Source organism: Ochotona princeps, chromosome 14 (genome assembly GCF_030435755.1).
Source record: "Ochotona princeps isolate mOchPri1 chromosome 14, mOchPri1.hap1, whole genome shotgun sequence".
Taxonomy (NCBI): Eukaryota; Metazoa; Chordata; class Mammalia; order Lagomorpha; family Ochotonidae; genus Ochotona; species Ochotona princeps.
The window spans coordinates 6,782,537-6,799,974 of NC_080845.1; the positions used below are offsets into that span (position 1 = coordinate 6,782,537).

The 17,438-nt window shown below is 50.6% G+C and overlaps 1 protein-coding gene across 6 annotated transcripts in view; it reads left to right on the forward strand.

Annotated features, from left to right (window-relative positions):
• The window catches only part of MAPKAP1 (MAPK associated protein 1), a 220,409-nt gene that overhangs the window by 202,108 nt on the left and 863 nt on the right, over positions 1-17,438 (forward strand). For all 6 annotated transcript variants that reach the window (XM_058672119.1, XM_058672117.1, XM_004593568.4 and 3 more), the window contains one exon: positions 14,436-14,533. In XM_058672119.1, coding sequence (XP_058528102.1) covers positions 14,436-14,533 — 98 coding nt within the window. The remainder of the gene's footprint in view (positions 1-14,435; positions 14,534-17,438) is intronic.

The following is a 17,438-nucleotide window of genomic DNA, read 5'->3' on the forward strand; positions in this document are numbered from 1 at the left end:
AGTTAGACACAAAGGCCCCTGTGTTTTATAGGTCAGGAGAACACAGGTAAGCCCGGGCTGTAATTGAATTGCCTGCACTGCACCCTGCAGTTGCACATTTCCTCTGCACTGGGGCTTAAGAGAATGTTAACGCGGTAATAGGCACAGGGCCTTCCCCATTATACGTCTTGCTATCGAGCGGTTCTGCATGACTAGTTAAAGAAGATGGCAAGAAGATTAATGAAGGCAAGGCTAATACAGAAGGGGGTACTTTCGCAGGACTTCTACGGAGGAGATATTAGAGCTGAACCAGAGCTTGGCTTTTTCTTTATCCTGTGACCTTTGAACCTGCCTTACTGTTGAGAGCTGCCAGGGAAGTCGACATTTTGATTGATGTTGGTACACGAGTCAGTCTTTCCCATTGAATTCCACATCTGCACGAAAATAGCTTTTCCAGCAGAATTCATACTGGCTGAAAGTGATAGCCAAATTGATGGCTGAAATGCTTTTATGTAGTTTTCATTTAAACCTAGAAGTACTTGATGGTTTAATTTGCTTCCAGCTTTCAAAGATTGTACATATTTACGTATATGTTCTTAATGTGCTCATCAACCCATGGAGAAAGACCAGGGTTAAGAACGTTCTAAGGTTTGCGAACAGCACCAAGTAGACTTTATGGGGGAGTAGAAGCAGTCATCCCACAAACCCTTCACCACCATTAAAAAAGGAGAATGAGTCTAAAAACCCCCAAAACTAAAGTTTCTATAAATAAAAGCCAAGCATTGAGCTGTTTTTGGAAAAGCTGGAGACAGCAGAGCTGGAAGCCTTGCCCTTGAACCTGTCCGCACCCCAGCGAAGGGTTGCTGTCAGGACCCCACCAGGTGCCGGCACCCTCTGGGACCGTGGGGCTTCATCAGAAGACTGTCCCGGGCTACTTGTGTATTATGAACCTCTTCCAGTGTGCCAACCCATTCCCCTCTTCCAGTGTGCCCACCCACTCCAGTCACCTCGTTTGTGGAGCTGCAGACCTTGCGTGGGTATGTGGCCGTGTGTGCACGTCCCGCGCCCTATCCAGCAGCAGTGTGCAAAGAGGGTAGAAGGACTTGGGTCTGTTGCTAAAGTCACCTCCAGCCCACCCAGCCCACTCATTGAATCCTCTGGCCACAGAATTTCTTTTCTCCCTGTTTGACAAGAGTAGTTCCAGCAGAAATACTCACTCTCCCTCTTTGACCTGTCAGGCTTCCTGCTCTCAGCTTAGGAGATTTCCGGAAACGTTGTCACGTCCTTCAGATTTTTCTGAGAGTGTGCGTAAGCTGGATGAAGCAGCTGTAGCCGAGGTGGGTGCATGTTCAAGGCCTTGCTGGCCACTCTAGGCCCCTGCATTGGCCTGTCAGCTGAGGACCACAGTCTGCCCGCAGGCTCTGTCGGCTCCCAGCTTTGGGCACTCCAGATGTTAGGGAAGCGAGCTGTGCTGCGTTTTTATCCTCTGACAAGGACTTATTTCTTAAGTTCCAGATCAAATACGGTAAGTACTGCCTGATTACAGAGCACAGCAGATCTACTGTATTAAATGCCCCAGTTATTGAATTGCCTTTTCATAAGAGTCCTCTGGAGCACAATCAGGAGCAGGCAGTGCCTCATCCTTTTAACAGATATGTTTCCTAGCCCTATTAAAAGGGGTCTTCATCTATCCTGTCAAAGCGAGTCTGCTGGGGTTTTTTAGTTTAATTACACTATCCAATTAAAACTCCTTGCTGCATTTGGATGCGCCTCTCCTTGGGCCTGAGTGGATATGACATTTACAAGGCTCGCCTTTCAAGCAGACAATGGTGTGATTGATGAGGCGCACAGCCAGTGGAGGAGGCGAGCGCCTGCGGAAGTGCTGCTTAGTGCATTTTGATTTATTTATCATCTCCCTCCAAAACAAGGGAGCTGCTGGTGAGATGGGTTTAGGCAGCCAGGGGGATCACCTCAATTTTTCCAAGTATATAGGAAAGAAAGACCTAGCGTGTGCCCACAGGATCAAGGGGGAGGAAAACTGTCAACAGGGGGCAGCTTCCAAGCTGACACTAGGTTCCATTCTTAGGCTCTCGGGCCCCAGTCTGGTTGCCAGGAACCTGGAGCTGTCTGTCATCTGGAACGTGCGTCTACCAGCACTCAGTTTCAGGAAACAGCTCACTGGGGTCGGAGAGTGTTGAGCAGACCCTGAGAACTCAGCCAGTCCCATTGACTGCCATGGTCATGGTCAGCTGACACCTGGGCCTTTGCACTAGGCACACTGTGCCCCAGCTGGATCCTCTGTCCAGAGGCTGGAGTCTGCACTGAGGACCCTTTCATTAACACCACCTGCACACACTGAACAAGTCCAGCTGCTCCTGGCATGTAGAGTCAGCCAAGAGAAGCAGCAGCTCTTCACCAGAGAGACAGGAGGCCTAGTGGAAGACGTCTCAAGGTTGCAGTGACAAGGCAAACCCACCGTCTTGCTTCTCAAACTCCTGTTGCCATTTACCCTCAGTGTATGATAGATGGGCTGATGTGCTCATCTCTGTAGTTCCTGGGCAAGCATGTATCGGTACAGGAGTGTGTCTGCCAGGTCAGCGCTGTGCGTTTAGGAGACAGGAGCTGCCGCTCTGAGCCCTGCACAGCTGATAAGACGAACAGTCCTCCTGTGCTCATTATCAGGCCCTGTGGTTGCCCTGCTGGTAGGTGCTGCTGGGGAGGAGGACATGTTTACATAACACAAAGGATGTCTGTAAGAAAAACTGGCTGACACAGAGGTACTCAGGGGACCTTCCTGCATTATCAGTAAACTTAGTCTTATTAAGAAATGAGGAAGAATTTGCTTGTGTTGATTGGAATGCTATTTATTAAGTAGAAAACATTATAGAGTATTAGTATATATGTATGTATGTATGTATGTATGTGTTTATTTATTTGAAAGGCAGACTTAGAGTTGGGGAAGAAGGTAGAGGGAAAGAGAGACCTTCCATCTGCTGGTTCACTCCCCCAAGTGGCCACAGCAGTCAGGGCGCAAGGAAGCCATGGGTTTCATCCAGATCTCCCACACGAGTTCAGGGGTCCAAGCACTTTGGTTGTCTTCTGCTGCCTAGTGAAGTGCTTTCCTAGGGAGCTGGATCAGAGGCAGAGCAGCCAGGACACAAGCCAGTGCCCTCGTGGGATGCCAGCACAGCAGATGGCAGTCTAACCCGCTGCCCAAGCTAGACCCACAGCTTGTTTAATAAACATTTAGATTGGCTTATTTGACAGGTAAAGTAGCAGAGAGGAAGAGATGCAGATATCTTCCATTGTTGGTTCATTTGCCAGATACCTGAGCTTGGCCAGGCGAAAGCCAGGAGCCAGAGCTCCACACTTGTCTCCCAAGTGGGTGCCCGAGGGCCATCATGTGCTTCTTTGCTTGGCACATCACCAGGGAGATGGGGCAGGACGTGCTGGTGGGAGAAGGCTGCCTTCCTTCTGTTAAGTTCTTACGTAAATGTTGACTTGAGCCTATAATGGAAAATTTGTATGCATTCATAGGTTTTGATTACCATTTCCTCAATTTCCTTCTTTCTTGATGTTAACTTCTGACAAGATACCTAGACGAGAGTAAAAGCAGGGGCTGTTTTCTACTGCAAAGCTCTGTGTGAGAGATTTTTCAGCTGGAGAAATGATGGAGAAAGTCTGTTTCCCTTTGCCTCCAGCCAAGCTCTCAGTTGTATTTTCATAATAAATAAATGCAGTGCTTGGATTTTAAGTTATTCTCTAGACATAGAAAAAAATGAACCATGTTCCTATTAAAGCTCTGATGCATGTTGCTTCCAAGGATCCCGTCTGCAATGTCCAGAGACAGGGCAGTTGCCACCATGTTAGCTGTGCTGTCAGAACGGACTAGAAAACTCGATAAACTGTAAAAAAAAAAAAAAAAAAAAAAAAAAAACTTTCAGACATTAGAAAACAGGGCAGAGCTATATGTTGTCTGAGAGGAAGGAGACAAATGAAGTGGACCCATCACCAGCTTTCCTCCAGGGTCGCCCAGGGAGGACATAGTCTCTCTAAGCTGGGAAACAGGTGGGAACTGGGCAGCTGGAGAGGGAGGTGATACTCTGAGCAAGAACTCCAGGGAGCGTCTGTCACCTTGGCACTAAGCTGTGCATGCCCCTGGTGGAACCGGAAAACCAACACAGAAAACTAAGAGCTCTAAGCTAGAGTTCCGGCTATAGTATAGTCAGTACCTTAAAACAGTTGTTTTAAGTATGTTTTGGTAGCTAAAATAGAGCAGGAACTCAAGAAAAAAAGAGAAATGCACATTCTAAAAGAAAAAATCAAATGAAACTTATAGAGCTGAGAATGAACCATTGGGGGCCTGGCATTGGGCATAGGTTAGGCTGCCATTGTAGATGTCCATGTCCCCATGTCAGAGTGTCAGCTTGAATTCTCTCTCCTCTGTGTACAGTCAGGCTTTCTGTTAACACATTCTGGGAGGCAGCAGGGGGTGACTCAAGTGTTCCCACGTGGGCACCTTGGAGGGAGTGGTGATGTTCCAGCTCCCAGGTTCAACTTGGCCCAGGCCCAGCCATTGTGAGCATCTGAGGAGTGAACCAGTGGATGAAGGATCTCTCTTTGCCTCTCTCTCTTCCCTCCCAACCTCCCTCTGTTTCAAGTACGGGGGAAGAATGCAAAATGGGAGCTATAGGGGCAGGAAACCTTTCCTCTTCACCCTCTGAGAGGCTTGCTGAAATCAACTGACAACACACCAATCAGTAGGAGATCTCATGAACTTACTAACATTAACAGGAGAATGGTTCCCATTAGGAGTCAGAAGCGTATATGCCATACCCTTGCTCATAAGAGAGGGAGTGAGAGCACGTCAGTTATCCTTCAAGTAGATGAAGGATCCTCGCAGTGGACGGAGTCCTAGGTCAGGCACCTCACAGGCTGCAGTCAGGACGCCAGCAGAGACCTGCTGCATCTCAGGGTTCAATCTCAACATGGCAGTTGGCTTTCCAGCAAGAGGGTGCTGAGAGGAAGTCACAGTCTCTTGGAACTTAGTCTCAGAAACTACATCCAAGACCTTTTGCTTTGTTATTTACTTGTTAGAAGGCAGGCCATCCCACGTGGGGCTGGTGCCATGACAGAGTAGGCCAGCCCCTGCCTGCAGTGCTAGCATCTCATTTGGGTACCAATTTGTATCCTGACTGATCCAGCTCCCTTCTAATGTGCCTGGGAAAGCAGCAGAGGACGGCCCACATCCTGGGGATCCTGCACCCAATGCGAGAAACCCAGAAGACACTCCTGGCTCCTGGCTTTAGATAAGCCCCGCTCCGGCCATTGCGCCCATTTGGGAAGTGAACCAGCAGATGGAAAGTCTTTCTTGTCTTTCCTTCTCTCTCTTTAAATCTGCCACAAATAAAAATAAAATCTTCAGAAAATAAGAAAAAGAAAAGTCAGGCCACCTCACAAACAAAAATAAGTGGGGGATCATTAAGAGCCACCAGTTCAGAATCTGCCTTCCACCACTCTGAGACCAGGCAACAGAAACTGCTCACAACTGAGACGAGATGAGAGTATGGATGAGAGGAATGTGGCTCACGTGATAGTGTCAGGCTTTCCGACATACTCATAATTACAGGCTTGATGATGGAGGAAAGAAAATATTCCAGATGGGATTAAAATATTTAATTCCAAGTCCGAGAAAGGTTATATATAATCAGGATAGGTCTGAAGAACATCGCATCAAGACAGATTCCTGAGAACGAACTCTAAAGGGGAAACAAATCTTAAAAGCAGCCAAAGGATTGCTGACTTCCCACCAGGAATAATGCAATCCAGAAAACAATGGGATGACCCCTCATGTGTGAAAAGACAATCTGTCAACCTAGAATGCTATGTTTAGTGAAAATGTCCTTCAGAAATGGAGGTGGAATAAAGACATTTCAAAACATCAGAGGATAAAGGGTGTGTTGCCAGTAAACCTAGACTACCAGGAATGTTTAGACTGGAGGGGCAGAATACCCATCAAAAACACTAATGTGCACCCAGAAACGTAAAGACACTTGAAATAACACTTGTGCCAGCTACACGGAACGACCCAGGAGAAGGGATGGTGACCACAGCTCTCCCCTCCAGGGGCAGAGGAGGCTTTGTGCATTTCAGTGCAGCCTCCCACAGAGTGCCTGCACGTCACGCTTGGCACAACCAAGGCCCCTCCGAGGTGAACGCTGCTGGATGGAGGTCTTATTTCTTACTTCTTCATCTTTCTACAAGATACAGAATAAAACTCAAATCTTAAACTTGTGTCTAGTGTGGTTATTAAGATGCCATTTGGGTATTTTGTTAAATAACCTACACATGAATGATCAAAAAGTCCCCCACAAACCATTGTTGTGAACAGATTTGCCGTAGCACACAAACGCCAGTGCTTCCTTCAGAAGCAGTATACTTGTCTCCAGGAAAAGCCCTTAGATAATGGTTTGAATTGCAAGCTAAACTAGCCGTTTATTTCCTGGGACACCAGTTTTGTTTGAAAGGACTGCTGATAAACTATGGTTCTTCAGACTTGGGTATTTGGCAACATTTTCTTGAAAATGAAGGAAATGAGCCTGTTACTCCAAGGAAGACGAATGACAGTGTTTGAGGCCTGAGATGAAATTCAAGCATTCAGATGTAAATTTAAATTTTAGAAAACTTGTATGTATCAGTTGTAAGGTTGGCTTCTCTTTGCTTAAAGCACTTTCTGATACAATCATTGGTTATATCAATGAATGTTATTTTTTCACTTTTTTACAAAAAAATATTTCATCATTTGGAAAAGCTGTGTAACTGAGTGAATCCACAATTCCTAGACCTCCATGGTGTTAGGAAATCTGGTAAGGAGAAAGGTGCATTTAGTATACATGACCAATCAATAGATTTTTTTTTCTTTCTTTTTTTAAAAGGCAGATTTACAGAGAGAAGGAAAGGCAGAGTGAAGAAGAGGTAGAAAGATCTTCCATCCACTGGTTCACTCCCCAGAGTGAACAATAGCCAGAGTTGAGCCAGTCCGAAGCCAGGAGGCTCTTCAGTGTCTCCCATGTGGATTCAGGGTCCCAAGGCTTTTTTGGTGGTTCCACTGCTTTCCCAGGCCACAAGCAGGGAGCTGGGTGGAAAGTGGAGCAGCTGGGACATGAACCAATGCCCAGATGGGATCCTGACGCTTGCCTGGTGAGGATTCAGGCACTAAGCCATCATGCTTGGGCCCTCAATAGATTTTTTTCAAGTAGTAATTTACTTCTACTGGGAAGGCAGATTTACAGAGAGAAGAGAAACAGGTCTTCCATCCACTAGTTCACTCCCCAAATGACCACATGGCCAGAGCTGAGCTGACCCAAAGCCAGGATCCAGGAGTTTACTCTGGATCCCCCATATGGGTACAGAGTCCCAAGGACTTGAGCCATCCCCTACTGCTTTCCCAGGCTGCAAGCAAAGAGCTGAATGAGAAGTGGAGCATATGGGATGCCAGTGCTGCCAGTGGAGGATCAGCCTGTAAGCCACTGTGCTGGTCCCCAGTCACTAATTTTAATGTTACTAGAATTTAGAAAGTACATTAATATGGTAGAGATTGGGCTTTTTAAAGTTTCTGTTTTTTTAAATGTTCCTTTTACTTAAAAGAACAAAAGAGATCTATCTCTGGTTCGCTTTCCAAATCCACTTTCCAAAAGCTAGGTTGGGTCAGACCAGAACCAGGAGCCTGGGAATTCATCAGGATCTTCTTGCAGTTATCAGCGACCCAGTTAGTTCAACTATGACCTGCTGCCTCCCAGGGTGACATTAGCAGGAAGCTGCACCAGAAACAGAGTGAGGTACTCGAGTCCCAGATGCAGGTGTCCCACGGGGCATCTTTTTGGGTTATGACTCCATGTGTGTATGTATTTGAAAGGGCAACAGAGAGAGACTCTGCTAAGCCAGGTCTGTGCCCAGCGAATGCTCAGAACAACATCCTGGCCTCCTTCATGACAGGAGCACAAATACCAAGGCCACTTCAGCCTGCCTTCTCTGGCACATGAACAGGAAGTCAGACCAACATTCCAGTATGGAATGCCAGAGTGACAAGTAGTGGTTTAATGTGCTGTGCCACAAGACCACCCCCCCAAGGTGGCATCTTTAATGCCAAGCACCTCCCTCTACTTCCTGGATCCACAGAGACTCCTTTCCACTGGTTGGCTGTACAAATACCCACGGCAGCTGGGACTGGGCAAGGATAAAGCCAGCAACTGAGAACTCCATCCACATTGTCCATGTGAGTGACTGGAACCCGGTTACTTTAGCTGTCACTGCTGCCTCCTGGGCTCTGCCGTGGATGGAAGCTGAGGTGGGAGGTGGGGTATCCCATCATACATCTCAGGCCAAACGCCCATCCTCATGGCGGTTTTAAATCCCATATCGCAACTAGTCTTTAAAGAAACTATCTTTTCCCAAGTATGATAGAATGTCAAAAAATAATTTTTATAAAACTTAAAATATGATTATCTTTTCCAGAAATATATCTGTGAACCTAGCTTTTCTTCATTGAAGCTATGCTTCAGCCAAAACCATCTGTCAGGAAAAATAAAATGCAAAATCAGATAGTCTGTTCTCTGCTAAAGCACATGTCAGAGGGATTTTAAAAACATAAAATTATTCCACTACTAAACTTCGTTTGGGAAGATCTGAGACTTTCCCATTAGTTAATTTGTAATGTGTGCTGCTATATAGTTGTTTTTGATGATTTAATATTTTTTAAACTTTCTGCATTTTAAACTCTAGCGTAGCCAGTATTGGTTGGTACAGTCTACATAAGCAGAAGCCCCTTGTGCCCCTCAGCGGTGTTTAAGGCTGCGAAGGACTTCAGGATCAGAGCATTTGAGAAGTGGTGACCTTGAACGTCATCAGAGTGAGCTTGGGTTCTGGAGGGGACAGGACAAGCAGCACAGAAGGGGGGCGACGCCTCCAGATGCGTGGCCTAGGGCGCCCCTGGGGCTCGGTGATCAGATGTGAAGAAGGCAAGGCAGAGAGGAGGCAATAGGCAGGTAGTCAGGGCCTGGGCAGGAGCTGTGGCCATGGGCTGGAAGGTGGACGTGTCAAGACTACTTAGGACCCCAAATGCACGTCACCTGTGCTAGAGGCTTCTAACGTAAGGGGAGAGGCAAGCACTAGTTCCAGATACACTGCCAGCCGTATTAGGATGGCAGCTGCTACCCCTGGAGAAGGTCTTGCCAAAGTCCCTGCCTCGTGCCATCAGCACACTAGGGGTCAGAGTGGTCACTAGGGCCTCAGGGAGAGGCCAGGTTAGAGGAGATGGCACTGGGGGAGCGAGTGTGGAGGAGACCAGCATTGAAAGGGCAGATGGAGGCCATGGAGGCCGCAGGAAATGAGAGACACAACTCATCCCCATACATGGGCTGAGGCCTCCGTGGGAGGCAGGCAGGAGAGGACAGGGAGAAGCGGCGGACCAGCTCAAGAGGCTCCTTGAGGCAGCATGACCTTAGCAAGAGTGCTTTCCATAAATTAGAGGAAGGAGGGGGAATCACAGTGCCATGGGAGTTTTTATAATTAGACAGACTTAATTATGGGAAGGAGTGAGAGAGGTTGAGAGCTGTGAGCAGACGTGGAAGGGGGTTAGCCCCAGCTCCAGAGGCTAGGAGGTCATTCCAGTGCCCAGGTCTCCGGGGAGGTGCACCACCTCTGTCACTTGGCTTGAAAGGGAGCTCCCTGCAGGCAGCTCACAGTGCAGCTGAGACGCCTAGGCCCTGCGGGAAGGCACCGAGTGAGTGAGCTCCCCCTTCCAGGCCTGAGGGAGCAAAAAGCATCAAGCCTGGAAATCCAGTCGTGACAACTCTCCCTGCCTCACATAGAGTGACAAGAGGACCTAGGTCCTTAAGGGTGTCCTTGTCCGCTGCCCCTTGAGTACTGGGGGTTTAATAGGTGGCCCTGGCGCCCAGTTCAGGAGGAGGCACGAGTCTACAGGCTGTTGGGAGAGATGGCTGTGGGCACTGTCAAGACGGGTAGAGGCTGTGGGGAAACGTGAACTTGAGAAACAGTTCAGCTCATGTCTTAGCATGCAGTATGACCTCCGCTGTGTGAAGGCCAGTGGATGCAAGTGGCAGACTGCAGGTGGCACTGAGAGGGAGGTGTGACTCGAAAGTTTCCCTAGGCTTGTAAATTTTCAATAATGTTAACATCTTTATTGAAAAGGAGTTCAGAGGAGCGCAAGGTTACCTGAGAGTTTTCTGGGCAAGTGGGGCACACCCCAAACATTTGAGAGAGGTACCACAGACTTGGTTTGGAAGCCCCATGCTGACCAGTGTGGCCAGCCCTGAGGACCCGCAGAGCCACAGTCTTTGATAAGAGCTGCCTTACCAGAAGGGCCACCGCCCCAGCCCACCCCGAGCAGGCCAGAAGAGCCTGGTTTCTCAGTGCAGCCTCTTGTAGTTATAACTCCGAATGCTGGAGATTTATCACAGCACACAAGCCAGAACCTCCCACTTCTGACATTTGTGCTGCCAATTAGTTTCTGCTCAGTTGTGTTCCATCTCCTCTGCTTTACTTTGAAGAGACACACATAACTGTAAATACATCTTTACATATCCAGATCCCCACTCCCGTGTGGAGAGGCAGCTGCAGATCGGCAGTGTTGGCTGCACGTACAGCGCACCCTTCAGATGCCACCACAACGCTCCGTTGTGTTCCATTGCATTCTTGCAGCCCAACAGCAGGATTCAGGCTGCTCAGAGAGGGCCAGTTCAAAACCACACGTAGCTCATGGACATTCTTATTGTCAAAGATCTGTTCCCACACAAATGTGAGAGGCACGCCGTAAGCCCTGCTCCGTGCCAGATGGACGGAGAGTCAGGAGGTCACAGACATGCTGGCAGCCCTGGGCTCTGGACAGACAGTGCCTTGCAGGGTCCCAGAGTGAAACCAGGCTGAGCTGGGCCTCATCCTGGGCCTAGCACAGGCTCATGTCTCAGGCTTTGATCACCAAACAGAAATGAACAGTCCCAGAAACTGGTTTGAGCTGAGTGGAATGTTGGGCTTTGTGTTTTCTCCCAGCCAACATCTTTACAAGGCCCATTTGCTCTTGTCACTTACCTGTTTCCTGTGAATCTTCAAGGAGAGCCTACAGTGCCCCCAGAGCAGTGCCCAGGTGGACTGCCAGCCAGGGGTCATGAGCCCTTCCTGCTCTGCCTGCACTGTAACTGGTAGCGCACTGCTCTTAGTCCCTTCCGACAGCGTTGAGCTGTGGGCTCTTCTCAGACTCCTCTGTTGAAAATTGACCTCGGAACATGAATTTCATCTATTGACAGATGTGCTTCCAGAAGAGGTCAATTAACTTGTTATGCCTGAATATATAGACTTTGGACTGCAGGTAATTCTGAGTGTGAATGCTGATCCTTAGCTGTCACTGTGCTGTAAAGGAATGCCCAAGTCCTGCTCGCTGGTTCTCATTCAGCCCCTTCAGCATCCTTCCTGTGCCACACGTCCTCCTATATGGCTGACCAGTGGTCCAGGGGGACCCCTGCCCCCATATTTCACTGCTCAAAGCCCCCACCAAGGCTACCCAGTTGTCAGCTCCACACACCCTCTAGGGCCCTTGCCCATGCCTGACTAGCTGCTTTTACAGCCCGGGTCTGTCTCCAGTCAGCTCCTGGCCTCATCTTCCTGCTGGATTACCGACACCCCTGGGGTGGTTCTCTCTGCACCATGCCTCTGGCAGAGTCTGGTCTCAGTGAAATTGCCCTGATGACGACCCGCAAAGCAGGGTCCTGGAGTGGGGAACTCGGGGCAGGAAACCTTTGGAGTGAGTGGCCCATGGCCCGCAGTCTATACAGGGTGCAGCACAATGCTGGGCTTGATGCGAGGAGACCCCAGGACTCTTGCTTGTCGTTCATCCCCAAGGACAGGAGGGGACTCTGAGTATGAACACCCACACCCCACGTGCAGGCAGTCCTCATAGCACTGTCACTAGAAAGGACCCACAAGTCAGCGGCTTAAGGGGGCGGAGCGGGAGAGACCCTCCTCCTTGCCAACTGCCTCACTCTTCCTCACGTGGGCACACATGAGCACTGGCAGCAGCAGGGGTCCAACCCGGTGCCAAAGCACAGAATACCAAGGGTGGGGTCCTGAGGTCACCTGGCCCAGAGCTGCGGCCTGCCAGGACCTTTGGCCCCAAGGGGATCTCCTGTATGTGATTCCCACAACTCTCATGCAGTTGAACTGCAGTGTCCCTACAACAGCCAACACACGCACAGGCCCGCAGGAATGGAGTTGAGGCTTCCTTTCTGAAGTTTCGGGAACTGCGTGCCACATGTGCCAGCACAGACCGGGCTCTGCCTGCAGTGTGGAAGGTTTGCTAAGGGCACCTCAGTCACTCAGGCGAGACTCAGCCGCGCGTCCTGAGGTTGTGTCTTGTCAGTGATGACCAGGAGCAGGTGGTGTAGACAGTCTACAAGGCCGCCTCACCGAGTGCTCAGTGAACCCCGAAACCGCAGGTCTGCAAACCTCCCCAAGACCTTCTGGTACTTTCTAGCCCCAGGCCTTCAGGTCTGTGCCTGTCATGGCCAGGTGTCCACAGGAAGGCCTCCCGGAGGGGACATTTGTGTCCTTGACTGTCCTGTGTCCTTCATCGGTGGCTCTGCTTGGGCCCAGCTTTGTTCCTGCACATGGTGACACTGCCAGGCAGAATCCCTCCCGGGCTGACCATACGCACACGCGCGTGCGCACACACACTTCTGTTTGGGTAGGCCTCACCTCCAGCACCCGTGACCAGTGATCTCTGTGTTGACACTGATTAGCTTCCAGTCAGGAATCTCAACAACCTTATACTGCTAGTTAGAATCCGGCTGAATTTATCAAGGACTGAAAGTGAGCTTTTTCAGAAATTATTAGCTAATTTTTTCAATATAGGATTTATAGTCACAATTAGTATATCATAATGATGTTTCCAGGATAAAATACCAGCAGCTCAACTTTTCTGGCCACAAATGTACCACATATATCAGTTTATTTCGGGAGATCTGAAAAATTAGCTACTGTAAATAAAGTCCCAAAGAAGATTTCTCCGGGAAAGAGGTGAACTTACAGTAATGGGGGTGATATGTTACTAATTAATAACTATGACCAGTTACTGCACCAATTAAAAGGACAGCAATGAGAAATTCTCAAAGGACTTGCAGAATTCTGATCTTGCAGGCACAGGGACCTGTCTGGGAGACAACCCCGGGGAAGTTGCTAGAAGAGGCTTCGCAGGTGGTCTGTGGGAACGCCACTGGCTGCCCACTGGGCACTAACCACTAGTCTCTCAGGCCATGATCCTTTGATTGGCATCATGAAAATCTATGTCAGGATGGACAGAGGAGAAAAATAATTTCTTGGAAGGCCACAGGGGCCTCCCAGAGCCCAGGGACAGTGTGTGCTGGGCGGGCCACCATGTCTGGGGCCCCTCATGTCTTCCCCAATCTTGTGCCATTCACACGGTCTGGCCTCCAGGTGCGATTGCTGATAGCGCAGCTGCAGGTGCAGCAGAACAAGCAGTGTGTGTGTGTGATGGGCCGTGCACAGGGTGGCAGGCCCACAGCGGGGGAGCTGCAGGCGTAGGTCGGAAGAGCCCTTGCTGGAAGCTGGTGGGTGAGGGTAGCCAGGTGGGTGGGCAGGGCCCGCTGCATGAGGGGAGGCAGCACCTGAAAGGCACAGCGGATGCTGAAGGGATAGGAAGTGAACAGTCCAAGCCTAGACCAGATTGGTTTTAAATTGAGAAGCAGAGCCCTGAGGTCCCACCTGCCATGGTCATCACCCACAGCAGTAGGACTAAACCCAGCCCAAGCTGGGAGTTCAGTCCGGCTTTCCCACGTGGGTGGTGGGAGCCAGGACTCACGCCCAGACACTGACACAGTACACAGGTGTTGAGCCTGCCCCCTCAGCCCGGGTCTGAGGCCAGCCTGCTTGGTGTGCTGCCAGTTGCCTGTGGTCCCTGAAAGCACGTGTCCCACCTAATTTCTCCGGCTTAGGAGCAACTAGAGGATTTGGGGAGCAGCTTACTTCCACGGGGGTCACCGGACCAGGACTGTCCCTCCCCATAGGAGCCGGGGCTACATTTTTCCTAATTTTTTTTTTTAGCTCGAAGCACCGTTCTTTATTAATTTTATTAATTGTTTTTTATTAATCGTAATAATTTGGCGATCGTTGACCTCTCCCTACTTGTGCGAGCCCACGGCATGGAAGCAGTCCCGGAAGTCCATGCTGACCATGCCCCAGGGCAGAACGGGCCTGAGCAGCCACTGGGTCTCAGGCCTTTTACCATGTGCTTCACACTCCTGGAAAGGGCGGTCGCTCCTCAGCCCCCCTTGCTCTCATGCGGACTGGAATGATGAGGCCGCAGTGCCCCAAGCCGGGGAACCCACATACCCCTACATACTGCCTTCTCTCCCTCTCTCTCTCTCCAGGTCACGCAATATTTAAACTCACATACCTAAGCAATCATGACTACAAGCACCTCTACTTTGAATCTGACGCTGCTACTGTCAGTGAAGTCGTGCTCAAGGTGAGTGTCGACCTGGGCTTCGTAGCGCTCAGTCCGGCTCCACGCACGAAGGTGCCCCGTGCTGCTCTGCGTGGCCCTGGACCAGGGGCTCCACACTCCTCCCCACCAAGAACCTGCCCTTGACACCACAGAGAAGACAGCTGCCCTGTCCTGCCCCTCACTCCCCACTGGTGAAGTGGGAGTGTGTGCATCCCGCAGCCCACTCCACCAGACGGCCACTGGAGTGCAGATCCAGGAGATCCCAGGTTCCCCGAGCCCTGTTCGTTCTCCCTAGGGTGGTCATCAACTCAGAGTAATGGAACAGCTGGAACACCCTGGGGACCGTGCAGGACCCAAACCAGACTCAGGGCGGGCTGGCTCCTTTCTCACCAAATCTTCTCAACTGGAAGGTAGGGAGAGGAGCCTTTCCCAGCTCCCCACTGCTGGATGAGTGAGGACAGGAAGGAAGCCCCAGGCCAGGTTCACAGCTCTGCTGAGTCAGCAGACCTGGCATTTGCCCAAAACGCCACCCCCAAGACTACACACCACCCCAACACCAACCCCCAAGACATGCATTAGCCTTCAGGGTGAGCAGATTTCAAACGATCCAACTGCTGCCCAGGAGAACTAAGAGGGAAAGGCTGCTGGGACAGCCCAGCATGGTTGGTCAGTTAGAAGGTGGAGGGTTCAAGGACCCTCCACCCTGGCCAGGGCCCCCTGGGACTGGAAGTGGGGGCAGGTGCCTGCCCAGGAGTGCTCACCAGCAACAAGTCAAGAATTATTTTCCAGACCAGCACAAGACAGCAGAAGGAGTTTATGCTGAGTGTTCAGGAACTAGGTAAAGAAATATTCCATTACCCCGTCAGGGGCTGGGCTGCTTTTTTTTTTTATAGCTAGCATTAAAATATTCAAGACTTCAGAAGGATTCTAGTAAAATTATAATCCTGCGTCTGACATCAAAATAATTTTCACAACAGCAGATTGATGACAGAAACACAGGTTTATGACTTGAGGATGAGCCTGTGGAAGATCAAGTGCAAAGAAATCATTTTGCAGGGCCAAGCACTCCCCTGCAGCAGCTGCGCCTCTGCCACATCCCCCAGGCCTGTCGCTGCCCTGAAGGGTCTGTCTCCATAGCGAGACGCTGGGAGGAAGACCGCCTCCTGCAGCCGCTGCCCCAGAGCTGCCGCCTGCCCAGGCCCTGCTGACCTGGAGAGCGAGTGCTAATGCCACTGAAGATGCCACCTCACCTCTGCCATCCCTGCCTTTCACAGCAGCTTAAATACATCACCAATGTCCCTGTGAGCTGTGCGCCAGCCTGCACAGTGCCCAGGAATGTGCCAGGAAGTGGCCATTCGGGTCATAGATGGTGGCTGAGGCAGAACTCGCACAGAGCTACAGCCAGAACCTGGTGGGGGAAGTGAGGGCCAAGGATGATGATGAAGCAGTGGGTGGGCGGCTGCGGCCACAGTGGCTCCGTTGGCCACAGTTTTTCCCCGTAGAGAAGGTGAAGGTGTGTGTGCTAGGCACTGACCACGTAGCACACATTCACACGGTCCTCCCGGCCACCCAGCGCATTGTTGTCCCCATTTGACAAATGCGGAGCTGGAGGCCCGAGGTCACAGCGCACACTGGAGGAGCCCACCTGAACCAAAGCCTGAGGGGGTCCGGGGGTCCCTTCCCACTGAGATGCACTTTCTCTTAGTCATATGGGGTCCCTAATTCTGCAGGCTTCTAGATGAATCTCCCAGGAATCATCGAGCTCTTCAGATCATGTTCTCGTGATCGAGTGATGGAGGCTGTGGCTTTATTGACCATGAAAACTCCCTATATTTTCATGCCTTAAGCTGTAAAATGCATCGAAAGTGAAACACTCAATAGTGCATAAAATTGTGCAAGTTTGAAGCCACAGCATATTAACCAGCTAATGGCAGACCAAAGGGCGTTTTTATCTTTTGATTATTACATTAATCTTCCATTAAAATTATCTGTGTGATTATCACAAAGCACTGAAGATAATAAATTTAGGAAGTAGTTGGCTTGTTAGAGATCATTTTGAAAAGCTTTTGTCGAGTTACATGTGCCAAAAATACACTAGGCTGGCTGAGTGTGCAAACAGTGTCATCCAAGATTGCCTTTATTAAGAATGATAAAACCCCCTCTCCCCACATACTGTCTGCACCGTCCCAGATAGTCAGCCGGGCCCTGCGGCACACATGATTGATTGCTCTCAGCTGGTGAGTTGGCGAGGTGGCGGGCCGAGCGTGGCAGGCCTTCTGTGCTCCCCAGCAGCCTTAACGCCTGCTGCCGCTGACTAACAGAGCAGAAAGTCGGGAGGGATGGAGCCCGAGCCTCCCGGTCCTTCCCAGAGGCAGCAGAGTCCTCAGCTGGAGCCAGGACGCAAACGTGAGGTCGCTGGCCGTGAAGGCAGGCCCCTGGAGGGAAAGGGGCCAGGCCCAGGCAGCACAGCCGGGGGCAGTGCTCGCCTGCAGGGGTGGGGGCACCTCCAGGCTGTCGGTCTTGTCACCTTAACTCAAGGACAAGGCTGTCTGTGCCCTGCTTGTCCCGCCCGTACAGTGAGGGTACCAGTGACCCACGGCTGGGTAAGGTGTTCCCTGCCCTGGCTCCCCACTGCACACAGAGCTTTTGCAGCTCCATGCCTCCCCCACGCCCCGGTGTGCTCTGCTGTCTGTTCCTTCTCCCTGGTCCACCCACAGGCCCTGCAGGTCCCCACAGCTCCATCACCTGTGCAAGCCTCCACTGCCCACACGTACCTCTCTGATGGTCACTCGCCCCAGTCCCTCGTGGCACATGACATGCACCTGACATGCCGTGTTTTGTTTTTTTGTTTTTATTTTAAAGGCAGAATTAGGGAGACAAACACCTTTGCATCCGCTGGTTCACTCCCCCAAAAGACAGCAACAGC